The sequence below is a fragment of the Pan troglodytes genome, chromosome 14 (assembly GCF_028858775.2).
Source record: "Pan troglodytes isolate AG18354 chromosome 14, NHGRI_mPanTro3-v2.0_pri, whole genome shotgun sequence".
NCBI classification, from domain to species: Eukaryota; Metazoa; Chordata; class Mammalia; order Primates; family Hominidae; genus Pan; species Pan troglodytes.
In genome coordinates, this window is record NC_072412.2 from 116072823 (window position 1) to 116089771 (window position 16949).

General features: G+C 50.8%; 1 protein-coding gene across 2 annotated transcripts in view; it reads left to right on the plus strand.

Moving 5' to 3' along the window:
- Positions 1–16949, plus strand: part of COL4A2 (collagen type IV alpha 2 chain) — a 207688-nt gene that overhangs the window by 147539 nt on the left and 43200 nt on the right. For both annotated transcript variants that reach the window (XM_063792318.1, XM_001136859.6), the window contains exons 21-28: positions 4211–4303; positions 5639–5802; positions 8974–9046; positions 9138–9244; positions 12251–12452; positions 12870–12929; positions 13907–13963; positions 16081–16188. In XM_063792318.1, coding sequence (XP_063648388.1) covers positions 4211–4303; positions 5639–5802; positions 8974–9046; positions 9138–9244; positions 12251–12452; positions 12870–12929; positions 13907–13963; positions 16081–16188 — 864 coding nt within the window. The remainder of the gene's footprint in view (positions 1–4210; positions 4304–5638; positions 5803–8973; positions 9047–9137; positions 9245–12250; positions 12453–12869; positions 12930–13906; positions 13964–16080; positions 16189–16949) is intronic.

The window sequence follows — 16949 nt, forward strand, 5'->3', positions numbered from 1 at the left end:
TCTGTATCCCAGGCTGGAGTGCAGTGGTATGATCTCTGCTCACTGCAACCTCCACCTCGTGGGATCAAGCGATCTTCCCACCTCAGCCTCTTGAGCAGCTGGGATTACAGGCATGCACCACCACCATGCCTGGCTAATTTTGTAATTTTGGTAGAGACGGGGGTTTCACTATGTTGCCCAGGCTGGTCTTGAACTCCTGAGCTCAGGTGATCTGCCCACCTCGGCCTCCCAGAGTGCTGGGATTACAGGTGTGAATCACCACACCTGGCCTTTAATTTTTTTTATTATCCTGGACTGCTGTGATAAGAGCTAGGTTTCTATGAGCATTATATTTCCTAAGCAAATGGTATCTTTTGAGTTTTCTTTTTCTGGAGCAGAACATGACATGTTAAAAACAAAAGCATACAAATATTCCACTTTAACGGCCAGGCATGGTGGCTCACACCTGTAATCCCAGCGCTTTGGGAAGCCGAGGGGGGCCGATCACCTGAGGTCGGGAGTTCGAGACCAGCCTGACCAACATGGTGAAACCCCATCTCTACCAAAAATACAAAATTAGCCAAGTGCGGTGGTGCATGCCTGTAATCCCAGTTACTCGGGAGGCTGAGGCAGGAGAATCACTTGAATCCGGGAGGCGGAGGTTGCAGTGAGCCAAGACCGCACCTTTGCACTCCAGCCTGGGGAACAAGAGCAAAACTCCATCTCAATTAAAAAAAAGGAAAAAAAATCCACTTTAAAGAACTGTGATCAAAGGCTAACATTGCCATTATTCCTGTAACTAAATTCCATTTTGATAAAGTCACAGCATATGCCATCTTGCTTTTCAAGTCTTGCTTAGTAAATCCGTGGTTTACTAGCATAAGTCAACTGTGAACAATTTAATTTCTGATCGGTAGTGTGGGCTGATGAGGAAAATAATAAAATGAATGGCATCAGATCAATGTTAGCAGCTAAAAATGTTAAAAGCATACAACTTAAGTCCTCTAATTAATATATATTACCCCTGTGAGACACATGGTTTCCAAATCAACATTTTTAAAGCAAGTTCTTATACAAAAAGTAGTCCACCATAATGGCCTTTAGAAAATGTGTGTGTGTGGTTGTAGTTTAGTAGGAATGACCTTGATTCCCATGGAGTTCTCTGACTTTTCCCCTGGAATGAAATTGTTAGATTCCTCTCTTGTTAACTACATTTCATCCTGTTTTATAGGTTGCTACTGATGAAAACCAGAGTTTTTAGTCTTTTGCAGCTCCAGTAAAATCAAACCACGAAGACAGTTTTCTTTCTGGGTGAAATATTTTGCTTCCCCCTGTTCTAGTTCAGTTAGCTGAATTGAGTTCTGGGAAGTTCTGTTCCACGTAGAAAAAGTCAAAATAGGCCTGGCTTGTTTGGCCAGGGGCTCTTTGTGGAAATCATGTTGCAAACATCTAAGAGGCACACTGCTATTCTATAGGACTTACTTAAAATGACTAATATATTGGAGAAAAGGAGAGCAGCAGGGGGCAGAGGAAGGCTGTCACCTTCAGAGAGCCACTGTGTCCCTTTGGGACTAAATTTGCAAAGCATCCAGTGCTTCCATTGTAAGGAGCGCCCACAATCTCTTTGTCCTGAATGAATGACGTGTCTCAGATTGACAGTGGTGACATCTCTGAAGTGCGTGTGGTTAAATTTCTCTCTACCTGCGACACTGCACGTCTCATCACACAGAGGGAGAGCTTGGAGACATAGAACAAAGCTCACAAAAGTCCACAACTGACCGGACACGCAGCTGACCTGGTCACCGGTCACCCTTTGTCCCCAGCAGTGCGGGGTGCGGCCGCCTCTCCTCCTGAGACGCTGTCTTCTCCCCTCCACTCCCGGGAAATCCCACTGGCCCCCGACATCTCTCCCCTGAAGTCCCTGCCCCTCCCTGCACTCCCCCCCGGATGAACTCGTCCTCCACATGAAAGTACGTGCAGTGTGTGCTGGTCACTCGCTCGTTTCCTCTCCGGCCCTGTTCTGTGTTCTGAGCTACTAACAGAAACCGTTAACTCGACACAGAGTCAACCCTATGCACGTGTCTCACGAATGCCTCAAGCTCTCCATGTCCAAAATGGAGCTCTGGGCCTCCACCGTCCCCACCCCCTGCCACCCCGCAGACCTCTCCCTTGGTCCTCACCCTCCTGCACAAACCCGGGAGCTCCAGCAGAGCCCTGGGCTACTCTGCCTACCTCACCCATTCTGTACTGGCTCCCTCACAATCCTGGCGGGTCCTCCGCTCCAGTGCTGTGTGTGCCCTTGCTATCCACCACCACCGCCCGCGCAGCCTGCTAGGATGGCACCCGCTGTTCCTTTCCTCTCCAGCCTGTCGTCCACACGGCAGACTCACATGGCAGACCGCGTAGCCTCCCTCCTTGATGCCCTTTAATGGCTTCCTACTGCCCTCGGGGTAAAAGCCAAGTCCGGTTTCTTCCCCTCCCTTTGTGCAAATCTGCCCTTCACTCACCACTCTGCGGGCGCTGGCCTTCTGCCTATTTCAGGGCCTTTTAGAAACCCTGTCCTCACTCTGGAGCATTCCCTCCCGCTCCCCACTTCAGGGGCTCCTTTTTATTCTTTGGGCTTTAATTGAAGCATCACTTCCTCAGAAAGGACTCAGCTGACTACCCGCAAAACATTTCACTGGGCCTCTCCCTGCTGCTTTTCCCCTGTTCCCCAGCACGGGCCATCATTTGAAAATCCGCATTAGTGTGTTTCCTGCATTGTGTGTTTAATGTGTGTCTCCACGTCTAAGCTGTAAGCTCCATGAGAGTCCATCGGTTTCATTTCCAGTTGTATACACACAGCACCTCGCACACAGCCTGGCACAGCATAGGCACGGGATAAGCGTTTGATGAGCGAATGAGTGAATGAGCTATGGTAAACGTGCAGTGAGCAAACTGCATGGGACGGTATCCATGTCCTCATTCTCATAGACATTTATCCTCACCTGGCAGTTCTCTGACATGCAAACTCCCGTGCTCTTTTCCAAGCAGATAGCTGGGTTCTTTAAAGTTGGAGTTTTCTCACCTTCCTGTGTGTAACGGCCTCATCCCCTGCTCCCCTCAGGTTCCATGTAGTGTGTATAGCAACATGCCTTTTAATTTGCTGGGGGAGTGCCATTTGCCTGTTGGAGCTCTGGCCCTATTATTTAACAGTGAGGAGGACAGATAGCTGCAGGGCACACCTGCAGAGCCTGCCCCCAGCAGCAGCTTGTGTGTCCTGCAGACATGCACCCTCCTCCTGCCACGAGATGGCACTCTTCTTCTCCAGTGCGACGGCGTGCACTTTGCTGGTGTGAAGAGCACCGTGTTTCTTGCACCGTCATCATCAGGGATGCCCCCGCCGGGATCATTGAGCCCTGTAGGAGCTAGTGGGGAGAGGTTTACAAGGGGAAGGTGGTGGGCGAGGTCATCCAACATGGCTGACCATGCTGAATCCAGATTGGCCACAACATTTAATTAGCATAACAGTTATGCTAACTCCGTGTGTGTGCATGTAAGGCATGAAAGAGGAAACTGTTCTGGAGGGATGCACACGTGTGCCCCCATTCCCATATCAGAAAAAGATCAAAATGGGAAACTGAGTTCATCTTTTTTTTAGTTTTTTGGGGGGGAACCAGAAGTGTGTAGCAGTCTTGGAATCCAAGTTACATGATCAAAAAATCAAAACTTTTCTTTGGACTCAATGTTTCTCAAAAGGAATAATTGTTATCCCTGTAGTTTAATGGAAAAACTAAATTTGCAGACTCTTATTTTCTTTCCAACCCTGAAGGCTATCGCCACAAAATAGTCTCAGTTTTCTTTTGAAAAAATGTGCCTTTGTTTATGAAATTGGGTTTATGGATCATTTGGGGAGGCTTGGCTGAAAGCCACCCTGGGCTGGGTGGGACACCAGGCGTCTCTGTGGTGCCCATGCCCTGTGTCTGGGGGGACCCTGGGCATCCTTGATGCTGGTGCCTCACAACTGGGTGGGATGCCGGGCACCCATGGTGCCAATGCCCTGTGTCTGCGTGGAACCCCAGGCGTCCGTGGGGCTGATGCCCTGCGTCTGCGTGGGACCCCAGGCGTCCGTGGGGCTGATGCCGTGCGTCTGCGTGGGACCCCAGGCGTCCGTGGGGCTGATGCCCTGCGTCTGCGTGGGACCCCAGGCATCCGTGGGGCTGATGCCCTGCATCTGTGGTTGTCTCTCTAGGCTTCCTGTTTGGGCTGAAAGGAGCAAAAGGAAGAGCAGGCTTCCCTGGGCTTCCCGGCTCCCCTGGAGCCCGCGGACCAAAGGGGTGGAAAGGTAAGAACGTCTGGGAGGGATGGGATGAGGACAGCCTGGCCTTTCCAAGTCCCTCACCTTACAGAAGGTGAAATCCGTCCCCCACTCACGTGTTTGGAGATGAAAATGAGCCTGCATGTCTCTCCCAGCCTCCTGTCCCCTTGGCGGTGGCACTGAGAGGGAGGAGCATGGAGCCAGCGGTGCTGTCTGAGCACTCGGCCCCCAGGCTCACCGTCCCTGCTCTCCATCTGCCATCCTCGTCACTGACCTTCCTAGCAGCAGTGAGCCTGATGCTGAATCCTGTGCTGGGTTAAAAGGGAAAACAGTTATTTCTTAGGCTGCACTCAGGTAGTGTCTCAAGGGCTCAGCTCCAAGGCATTGTAACAGAGGTCTGTAGAGAGCTCTGTCCATAGCAAGGTGCTGGTATAGTCACCATCCCTGGTCCTACTGAGACTCGGTAGAGTGACGTGGTTTGCCTGGGTCTCCCTTCCCGTTGATGAGGAGGCGAACTTGGAACAGGTGGTCTTTGCACCTGACCCTTCCCAGTCACCTCAGGGACTCTGCCCCTAGCTCGAGGCCATCCTCTGTGAGGCTCTGTGGGCCCTGGTGTGGTGCAGGCTGTGCTCCTGCTCACCTCTCCCCTCCCAGAACATGGGGAGCACTTCCTGGCACTTACCACGCCTTGGCCGTTTTGGCGTATGTAGGATGTGCAGTGCATTCAGCACCCCGCTGTGGATGGGCATGACCTGAGAGCAGGCACTGCAGGACCTGGAGGAAGTGGGGCCTCCCCACTGGGCATCCTCTATGCCCTGGGGGAGCCAACCCCTGCTGTCAGCATGGTGCTGCCTTGCTGCCCAACTCCCTGGGTTCAGCTGTGGCAAAACAGAGGAAGAGAGGTCAGGCACGTCTTCCCTGCTCACCTATGACCTTTCATGACCTTGGCCTCTGAGGCCAGGGCTCTTGCCCTCCCTGACGGCTCCCTGGAGCCGGCTCCTCCCCTTGGCCCGCAGGCCCAGTGGTGGCAATCTTCAGCTCTAAGCACTGAATTCCTTAACCTCCTTCACACTCCCCGCAACTCAGCCTATGCCTCTGAATGTGGTCCCAGTTTTTAAGTATCTTTAGTAAACATCAGAGTCAAATTCTGAACCCCATGAGACTATGAGTGAACACTTGAGTCACTTAGTCTGAGCCTCAGTTTTCCCATCTAAGAAATGGGGGTCATAGTGCCCATCAGAACAGGCAGTGTCCATAAAGCACCAAGCGTGCCACCCAGCTCTCCCCGCTGCCTGATACCCCTCTTCCCGCCACGCTAAGAGGAATGCGGAACAAGGAGGCCCTCCTCTCCCTCCTCTGCAGGTGACGCTGGGGAATGCAGATGTACAGAAGGCGACGAAGCTATCAAAGGTCTTCCGGGACTGCCAGGACCCAAGGGCTTCGCAGGCATCAACGGGGAGCCGGGGAGGAAAGGGGACAAAGGAGACCCCGGCCAACACGGCCTCCCTGGGTTCCCAGGGCTCAAGGTGAGGAGCAATTTCATCATGAAGCTGGCAAGACACTCTGAGGCCTCCCCAGGTGTCCCGTTCTTGCCTTTTATCTCCTAAGTTTACACAGCTTCAGACCAGCAACACTCATGGACCCAAGGCATGGCTAAACCATTCGAAAAACCCACATACCCCAAGGCGGACTTTCTACACGTCTACTGGTGAGACTGAGAAGGGGCGCTGCTGTGGGAACCGCAGCCGACAGCTCTTGAAAGAGTTCAATAGGGGGTCACCACGTGACCCAGAAATGCCACTCCTGGTGTATCCCCAAGAGACTTGAAAGCACGTGTCCGCGCAAACACACATACACCAATGTTCACAGCAGCATTCTTCAAAATAGGCAGAAGGTGAAACTATCCAAATGTGCATCACCTGATGAATGGATCAGCTAAATCTATACAGCATCTATACCACAGAATAGCCCTGACCTTCACGTGGGAGCAAGGTGCTGAGCCATACCACACTGTGGATGAACCTGGAACATGTTATGCCATGGGGATTGAGACCCACACAGAAGGACACGTGCTATCACATGGTCTCTCATTCTATTCTTATGAAATGTCCACACAGGCAACCTAGAAACAGGAAGTCGATTGGTGGCTGCCACAGATGGAGGTGGGGGTGGGGGTGGGAAGTACCTGCTGAATGGGAATGGGGTTTCTTTTTGACATAATGAAGATGTTCTGAAATTAGATAAGAGTGATGGTTGCACAACCTTGTGAAAATACTAAAAATCACTGAATTTTATGCTTTAAAACAGTGCATTTTGTGCTATATGAATTATATCCCAAAAAAACCTATCATTTTTAATGTAAAGGACATTATTTATTTATCGAACATTTGCCTTCTCAAGTTTAGCAAGAACTGATTTAGCATTGTTGGAAGGCTTCCTTCACCTGATAAAAAGCAAGACCTTTTGATTTTTAAACTGTGCACGTGCTTGTGTGGAGGTGTGGACCCCACACACATCAGCTCATGGCCTTTATTCTGTGCCTTATGAAAAGGTCACCTGCAGCAGACCTTTCTTCCGTGGCAGATTTTAGCTGACCAAAGAGTTCAAAGTGAATTTCAGATGTAGACAAAGAAAATATACTTTTTGTTGATTTTTTAACTTAGAACTCTGGGAAATTTATAAAGCAAAAAGTTCATTATTTAACATATTCAGCAATAGAGGAAAAACAGTTGGTCAGGACACTTGGCCAAGGAAACTTAAAGGATCTGAGCCCACAGCATGGAAGGAACCGCAGCCCCGCAGAGCTGTGTTGCTGACGGCCATGACTCCCAACTTCTTCATGGCACGGAGCTGTGCAGGTGAAAATGAGACCCGGGCACCTCGCTGATCCATGCCCTAGATTTTCTCAGAAAACAGATAGGAAAATTCAACAAAAAATAGCAGGTGCTCATTTTATCCCAGCTTAAAAAGGATGCGATCTCCGAATCATGGCTGTCTAGCAGTAAAAGTGGCTCTAGTATTCAGAAAAAGTGCGTGGGGTGAGAACTGCACATATACCAATGGCAAAGCTAGTAGGATCCTCAGTTGTTTAAAACGTGACCGAATATTTCCCAGAAGCCAAATGGACCCCATTCTGTGCCCCTGAAATGTCTAAAACCTTCCAAGCACACACGTCCACAGAACTTTTGTTCACACGCCTCTGGCTGTGCCTGGTGTCCTGCACTGAATTCTATGATTGTGTGTATGGAAACCACACTGAAGTGGGAATATCTGAGACCATTTGGGAGTTTTTGGTTAGTTTTTGTTTGTTTGTTTTTATTGTTGTTTTTGGTTTTTAATATTTGTACTGGTAGAGTGGCAGGGCGCTTGAAGTGTGGGAGTGGGTCAATAAGCCCATCCCTCCATCCATGTACCCAACGTGTATTGATTGATTGGGTCTGGTCTGTGTGTGAGGAACTCTCCTAGATTCTAAAGTAATGTTGCAAAGCACTAAATAAATCAAGAATCTGTGGAATTTTCTAGAAGGGAAACTCCCAATTACTTGCAACATTGCATTTAATTAAAGCAACTCCACACATTCCCATATTCTTGGAAATAGCGTCAACCAAGATATGTCAAAAGCTAGCACAGCTCACGTTTGAAAACACAACGCTGACGGGTACCCTGCTCATCGTGGAAAGAGCTAGACGCGATTTTCCAGGCTGCGATTTGAGAGTCCCTGCAGGCAGCTTCTCTCTAAAGTATCTTTTTCTCTCAACCTTAACCTCAGTGCAGGAAACAAATTTCTATTAAATACCATTTATTGTTCTCAATATTATCACAAAATGTTATCCTCCATACCTGGGTTAACCTGCTTGGCTCCTGAACGACTGTGGTTTAGAGGAAGCCACCTTACTTTTAGTTCAGTGCTTCTCAAAAGGCACCGAGCCCGTGGATCCCTGGGGCCTCTGTGGACACGAAGGCAATGATTCAGCTGCCCCGGGCTGGGGCCTGCCCATCTGCACCATTGGGCAGAGCCCAGGGTCACTGAAGATGGGCCTAGGACCTGGGTTTCCCTGTCCAACCACCTGTGGCTACTTCCACTGCATTGTATTTACTTATTTATTTATTTATTTATTTTTGGAGACAGAGTCTCACTTTGTCACTTAGGCTGGAATGCAGTGGCAAGATCTCGGCTCACTGCAACCTCCACCTCCCTGTTTCAAGTGACTCTCCTGCCTCAGCCTCCCGAGTAGCTGGGATTACAGGCGTGCACCACCACACTCCACTGCCACACTCAGCTAAGTTTTTGCATTTTTAGTAGAGACAAGGTTTCACCATGTTGGCCAGGCTGGTCTTGAACTCCTGACCTCAAGTGATCCGCCCACCTCAGCCTCCCAAAGTGCTGCGATTACAGAAGTGAATCACCGCGCCCGGCCACATTGTAATTATTTAAAATTAAAGAAAAGGTACCATCCAGTTCCTCAGTCCCACCATCCGCAGTTCCAGTGCTCCACAGCCACTGCGGCCAGTGGCCCCACACTGGACAGCTGGATGGGGGCGTGTCCAGCATCGCAGAAAGTGCTCCTTGGGTGGCGCTCGGTTTGGTGACGGGTGACTGCCTGCCAGCTGTGTGAGATGAAAAAGCTTGCCAGCCATCTTCTCAGATGCCCTCACAGTACAAAGAAGGAAGACTTTTTTTTGTCTGTTTTCCACAGGGAGTGCCTGGCAACGTTGGTGCTCCCGGACCCAAAGGAGCAAAAGGAGATTCCAGAACAATCACAACCAAAGGTCAGTTCCTCTCTGGCCACACGGCCCCTGGGGCACTGAGCCTTCCTGTGGGCACCTGCCTGGGCAGCTTCACATGCAAATCCCTTTCTAGGTGAGCGGGGACAGCCCGGCGTCCCAGGTGTGCCCGGGATGAAAGGTGACGATGGCAGCCCAGGCCGCGATGGGCTCGATGGATTCCCCGGCCTCCCAGGCCCTCCCGTGAGTAGCCACAAACTGCGGCAGCTCCGTCCTCTCTTCTTCATCCTTCAGGTTCTCCAAACACCCCAGAAGCAAACAGTATTGACATGAGCACTAAACCAACCTGTGCATAGGACAGACTGCTCATTCTGCTCATTCTATTTCTAATGAGCAGAAATCAGACTTTTTAGGAAACGGTGAATTAAGTTGGAAGCCAAGCTCCAAATGAACATTTAAAAGTCAACAATCAAATAAATATTCCTCCTGGTGTAACAGACTAAGAACCCTCCCCCGCCAAAAAAAGTAGACTGTTCTAAAATGGGTGGTGGAACCCTATTTTTCCAAGGTAAATCATGAAATATACAATTTCATTTTTGCAACAAACACACACTGGTGTTGAAGGAGGGGCTACCTAGTAGCCTGCAAAGACCCCAGCATCGTTTCCTCAGGGGAGGCTGGGGTCAGAGGCGAGGGAGGCAGCCATGGAGGGAGACAAGACCCCCTCCTGCGCCCCCTCCAGCCTCTGAGCCTCTCCTGCCACCACGCCTTTCCCACTGCCAGCTCTGGAGCATTCTCTGCTCAGGACCTTGCAACCTTATTTCTCACGTCTTTTTTTTCTAGATTCTATTTTCCTCCCTCTAGTCACCAAGCCTGTGCCTCCTTAAGCTCTTTGTACTGGTTTCCTGGGGCTGAGGTCACAAACTGCCACAGACTGGGCAGCTTAGACATCAGAAATGTATGGTCTCACAGCTCTGGAGGCTGAAAGCCGACATCAAGGTGTCTGCAGGGCTGGTTCCTTCTGAGACAGTGCGGGAGGATCTGTCCCTGCCTCTCTCCCAGCTTCCAGGAGCTCTGGCATTCCTTGGCTTATAGACGGCTGTCTTCTCTCTGTCTTCTCATCATCTGTCCTCTCTGTGTGTCTGTCTCTGGGTCCAAATTTCCCCTTTTTATAGGGAGAGCGGTCATATTGGAATGGGCCCATCCTAAAGACCTCATCTGACCTTGAGCGCCCTCAAAGACCTTATTTCCAAATAAGGTCACATGTCTAGGTCCTGGGGGTTAAGACTTCAGCATCATTGGAGGACGATTGAAGTCATAATCCTCTTTCTCCTCCTCAGAGCCTCATGCCTGAATTCTATTCGCAGCTTATTTGCCTCATTCCATAACCCATGTCTTCTCTAGTTATAACGTGGGTCATGTCTGTAATAACTCTTGAGTGCAGTGGTACAATCAAATCTCACTGCAGCCTCGAACTTCTGGACTCAAGCCATCCTCCTGCCTCAACCTCCCGAGTACCTGGGACCGCAGGTGCACACCAGCACACCCACATAATATTTTTAAAATTTTCTGTAGAGATGAGATCTCTCTATGTTGCCCATGCTGGTCTCAAACTCCTGGGCTCAAGTGATTCTCCTGCCTTGGCCTCCCAAAGCACTGGTTTTATAGACATCAGCCACCACACCCGGCCCACATTCTTACAATTTAAGTGCAGTTTTTTGGGGCCAGAGAACACAGATAATTCTATGATTGGGTATCTTAAAAATCTCATCTGGGAGGCAACAGGGTTAAATAAGAGGCAAACCATAATTGGTCACTTTAGCCAGAAGAGGAGGATGAGTGATGATTCCTGTGGTTGGAACAGTCTTTGGCCTGTTCAGTGTCATGCGGGGTGGGGGTGGTGAGTGTATGTGTGGTGTGTGGTGTGCTCATGTGTGTATGTGTGTGGTCTGTTTGAGTCTGGATTTGTTACGGTAGTGGTGGCCTTCCCTGGAGTTGGTGCCTTGTGAAGTTGGTGACCAGGAGGTGCACCTGTCCAGCCATGGGGTTCACCCACCCCTGTGGCTCCCAAGCCTGGCTGCCAGTCTCAGCCCAGCTGGGGGCAGGTGGTCGGAGCAGGGTTAGTGGTAGGGGTGAGGGTTAGGGTCAGGGAGAACCTTGCAGCCTCAGCTTCCCATTCTCGGGGTGTAGGGGCTTTCCCAGTGCTTGTGTGCCTTCCTTGTTTGGTGGCATCTCTAAGCCAAGAATGTCAACTTCTGCCTTTAGAAAACTCGTGATCCTGCCTGTGCCACCTTCCAGTGGCATCATCCCCACTGCTGTCCACTAAGTTTGGGGCATCTGCCCTGTGATCTCTGCAACAGCCTTGTGTCCCCCTCCCCTGTGAAAAAAAGCTAAAACACAGGGGTGCACCACTTAATCAAGGTCTCATAAATAGAGAGGGCTGGACCGGTGTCCCTGCCCCGCTCCGTCATGCCTTTGACAAGGAAGGGGCTGTGGTGTCGGTGGAGAGCAGGGTTTGATTTCTTATAAGCAGCTGCCTCATTGTCATGAGAACACCCAGCCTCCTCCCGTGGCTCGGCAGATGAGCGGGAGCTTATGCGCATGGCTGTTCCACCAGCACGTGGGGACAGCACCGAGCCGTGCCGTGGTGTGTGCGCAGATCACACCAGCATCACTGCTGCCAGCCTCCCCACCCCATCCCTGCACCTCCCACCAGCTCCCCCCCGCACCCTGCAGCTGGTGCTTTCATCCACAGGGCAGTCCCTCTCCATTCCCAATCCTGTAATGGAGGCGCACACGGCTCTTTCCTTGTCCAAATTAGCTTCCTTTCCTTTAACAACGTAGCATCCCTTAAAATAACAGCCGTTTTACCGATGCTAAATTATAACAACAAAATCATGTGTTTCTCTCTCCACCCACAGTAGAACACAAAAGCCTGTGCCTTCGCTGTTCTGGGGATGAAGGCCCAGGCTGATGCAGGGGAGCTGGCGGGTGGGAAGAGAGAAATGCTCAAGCATGTACATGTGCCTTCCAGAACCGGCTTCCGTGGCATTGCTTAGACTGCTACACAGTCTGTCACTGGCTCCTGTGACCTGGCTGACCATGGCACTAGGTTCCTGTTCATCTCTGTTGTCTTTCTGTTCTGGATCCATAGCTCAGAATTCCAGGAAATGGGAAAGGAAACAGGGAAGTCGAGGCGATCTTTAACATTAGTATATATTTTAAGAAATAAACTGAATTTTCACACAGGGCGATGGCATCAAGGGCCCTCCAGGGGACCCAGGCTATCCAGGAATACCTGGAACGAAGGGTACTCCAGGAGAAATGGGCCCCCCAGGACTGGGCCTTCCCGGCCTCAAAGGCCAACGTGGTTTCCCTGGAGACGCCGGCTTACCTGGACCACCAGGCTTCCTGGGCCCTCCTGGCCCCGCAGGGACCCCAGGACAAATAGGTATGAAGGAATCCTCCCTTTTACCTTTCACAGTCCTGAGACATTCCACGCTTTCCTTTGTCAGTGTAGACGTTTCCCAGGTCAGTGTAGACGTTTCCCAGTAGAGTCAGATGAGGATGCTGTTTTGCCTCATCTGTTCTCGCACGTACAAGGGATGACCCAACTGTGAGGTTTCTGAGCCCCCACCAGCCTCCCCTCAGCAGCTGAAACACGCAGCCTCTCCTGTAGGACTACAGTGACAGAGGCCTTGCCTGGAAGTTCAGAGATGGCTTTCCCGTTCCCTGCCCACTTCAAAGCCTTCCTGCCCCCACCAGCAACTTATACGACACACGTTCACACACGTGCACGCCCCAGATGAGCCAGTAACTCTTATCTGTTTCAAAATTGCCTCACTCTGTCCTTATGTCTTCCCCCCAGATTGTGACACAGATGTGAAAAGGGCCATTGGAGGTGACAGACAGGAGGCCATCCAGCCAGGTACTCTGGGAAGTGCAGGTGGCTTTAGGACACTAGAGAACTCTCAGTTGGTCTGCTGGTTAAGCTCTTGCAGTATGCGTGGGATAAGAAATATTAATAATATGTGCAAGCCACGTTTGATTTCCATGGCACAACAGAGTGGCCTGGTGAGCAGTATACATCGCGTGAATAACAACCTGGCAGAGACGGAGAGACATTTAACCAATCCCCTCTTGTCAGAAATCCTTTTTCACTGGAAAGCACCAGTGCATTCGAAGTCAGCTCCACAGGCACGTGTGCTGCCAGGAGGGTCCAGGCAGAGGAGGCTGAGCCCAGCCCAGACGGTGGCCAGGATGTCAGGCCAAGATGGGAGCCTGGTCCAGATTCCCAGGCACACAGACAAAAGCAAGCTCCAAGAGTGACTGATCTTGCAAGAGAGCCTCTTAGACAAAGGGCTCTCACAATACCCCAGCTGGAGTGTCACTGCTCCCAGCCACACCAACCAGAAGTGCCTGCAGCCTTGATTTAATTTTGCAAGGTGGCTGATGGCTGTGGTTCACTCTGAAAGTAAACAAAGTCACAAAGGAGGAGTCAAATAATGCATTTTGAAATCGCAGGCTATCTCCATTGCTGGCAGATGCTTCCAGACAAAAGAAAAGCATCCACACTGACTTGCAGGGTAGCAGCCGGATTAACTCGGTTTGCACCCAGGCTACTGCCCTGCAGGAGGGAATCAATTGTTTGCCAGCACAGTGCCAGTTTTTATTTGACTAGACTGGCTTAGTTTACATTTTATATGAATATTTTGATTTCATTACACAATGAAATTAAACTTTTATTTACATCAGAACCAAGATGAATTAAATCATTAAGTTACTCTGATCCCAGAATGGTAGCCGGTTTGCACGGCTCGTGCTTTTGCCCTTGGGGATCCCCACGGCCGTGGGACTCAGCTTTTAGGATTGCTTGGGCTCATCTTTTCTCCTTTCTGTCCCCAGGTTGCGTAGGAGGGCCCAAGGGATTGCCAGGCCTGCCAGGACCCCCAGGCCCCACAGGTAATGCACGGAGGGAACCTGGAGTGCACCCAGCCTTCCTCCCACATCTTCACACTGCTGTGTCTCCCCCGCCCATCTTTCCTCTGGTCCTGCATCCCCCACCCCAGACATGGTCGTGTCCAGCATCTCAGCACAAACTGGTCTTGTGCCTACAGGGAGCCCACTGTCATTTTCCACTATAGAAAAAGGAGTCTGGTAGCTGACACTTAGTTGGGGCCAGGCTAGAAGAGAAAATTCAGCCATGGCTGCAGGGGAACGCCCCCAGGGGCAGAGATGGAAGCCTCGTGTTTAGGACTGGAAAGGGGTTGCACTTCTATGTATTTTCTTTTTATGCCTTTCCATCCCAGGATCTAGGGGAAGAACCTACGGGAGAGGATTCTTTCTTTTGGGTTTTGATTAACAGGAAATGGGAATAAACAAGGCTAGAGTGTTTTGTCTCTAGCACCTGGGAGGACCTGGGCTTCTATCTGCTGGCCCAGGCCATCTCTCAGCCCATGTGAGAAAGAGTCCGGGCGCCCTTCAGAGAGCCCATGCCTAAGGCTGCCTCCGTGTCCAGTGTTGGCGGTGCAGGCCTGGCTGGCCACCACTGCCGTCCCGCCTGCGCTGCGATTCTGCTGCCCTGCACTCCAGGGTCTCCGTGGGCCTGTGAGCATCGGGGAACACAGAGCCAGGGCTTCCACTCAAGCAGGAGGAGGGCTGGACCCTGAGAGGTGGCTCTATGCCTGTGTCCATCAGCCTGAGAAAAGCGAGTTCTCTGAGCGGTAGGAATTCCCCTTTGGATGTCTCTTCCACTCGGCCTGTGATGGGGCCGGGGAAGCATGTCACTTGGGTAACTCAGTGTTGCAAGCACCAGACACAGCCAGAGCTGTTCTCACTTGTTTCTTCTGGAACTAAGTCCCCACCTATGCAAGATGAATAGTGCAGACAGGTGTTCTAGATGCTTCCTGCTGCACAAATCATGCCCTCACTGCTTCCCGTGATAAACTGTAGAGAGCGACACCAGTGTAGTATGAACAGCACTGAGAGTTAGGAAAGTGGACAGACACATTCTATGTGCCCTGCACCTTAAGGGGGTCTTCGGAGTGCACCATGATCACAGGGCCTGGGGAGCACAGGACAAATGCAGAGGTATCATTTGCACTGTGAGCAGAGGTAAAGGCTCCTTGTGTTGTCTTCTGAGAACTGAGCTTATATCTTATGCGTTCCATTAGACCTGCCCCCAGTCTGATTCCATCCATGGATTTCAACACCGTCACTCATACAGCAACCCCCAAAATGGTGACAACTCTGCATGTCTCAGGTGGTCAGGGAGAACCAGAGGCCAGCACGCTCAGCACACACCCAGACCACAGCCATGTGCCAAGGCCGGTCTCCAGGAAAGCTCCAGCGATGCTAGTGTGGGTTTCTGTGTCTCCGGGGCTCCCCCAGCCATGCCCAGTTATTTCCATTTCATGCCCAGGCCCCCATTGCTGGGAGCCCCTTGCTGGCCTCACATCCGCTCCTCCCTCTCCTGCTGTCCACACTCCACTTTCTAAGAGTGAGGGTGGGTTTGCATCACACACATCCCCTTCCCAAGAGGCGCCAGGAACGGGGATAAAAAAGCGTGGCAGTTGGGTTTTGTGACATGGCTGAGGAACCTCAGCCCTTCAATTATCAGAAAACACTTCTGGAGCCCACACACTGGGCCAAGCAGGGTTCAAGTGTTTGAAAAGAGTCACCTCATAGTCCTCGTGGCGTCCTCATGAGGCAGGCAATCCTTCTCCCCACTTTACAGATGAGGAAACTGAGGCACAGAAAGTTGTCCACGGTCACACAGATAGAATGGTAGGGCCAAAATTTATAGCCAGGCATCTGACCCCACCTCCAAAGCCCTCATTTAGAGCACTGTAGAATCTAAATATTGGATATTATCATTCTTATGGTTCCAGTCCGTAAACAGGATTTTAAACACTGAAAATCATTCTGTAAGCCTGGAGGTGCTGTTTCAGGCTGATATTCCCCCCAGCCTCATCATTTCCCGGTTTCATGAGATCCACGTTAAGTCAGATGCCAAGCATGACCATGCCCATTTATCCTCGTGGAGCCTGATGTGGTTTGTGGTTTATTTGGTTATTTAGGTGCCAAAGGCCTCCGAGGAATCCCAGGCTTCTCAGGAGCTGATGGAGGACCAGGGCCCAAGGGCTTGCCAGGAGACGCAGGTCGTGAAGGGTTCCCAGGACCCCCAGGTAAGTTGAGATCAGACCCCCATTCAGCCCCTGGGTTCCAGCGGGGACCTGTGTGTGATTCATAAGCATCCAGCTCTATTATCTTCCACTTTGTAGAAGCTGTTTTAACAAATACTTGACAACTTTTGCATTTGTCCTTGGGAGATTAGAAATTCTTGATTTTTCATAACTGATATTGTACTGGGTTTTTGCAGAAGCTATCTACAGATCTTGCAGGAAAAAGGAGACAGGTGTTTCGGAATGGCTGTCCTCCGCAACACCTGTCTCCCAGGTATGTCCTCAGTGTTAATAATGATTAATATTAAACATTCTAAGGGCAACACAAAGTTATCCTCTCCTGAGAGAACCCTTAAAGGCATAAATAGCCCTCTCACGATGTGGCTGCAAGAGCTTAAGGCATTAATCTGTATGTGGAGGAAAATGAGGTTTCCCTTAACCAGCTCTGGTGAGGAGTACCCACTTGCGTGTCAGCATGCTCTGGAATGCAGCCAGGCGTCTGCGGATGTAGGTGTCCTGCAGTTGTGCCACAGGCGATGTGCATGAGTGTGATGGCACTGCCTTGATTGCAGGGGCATACACGTCTTTTTTTTTTTTATGAAATGGAATCTCGCTCTGTCACCCAGGCTGGAGTGCAGTGGCACAGTCTCAGCTTACTGCAACCTCCGCCTTCTGGGTTCAAGCGACTCTCCTGCCTCAGCCTCCTGAGTAGCTGGGATTACAGGCATGTGCCACCACACCTGGCTGATTTTTGTATTTTCAGT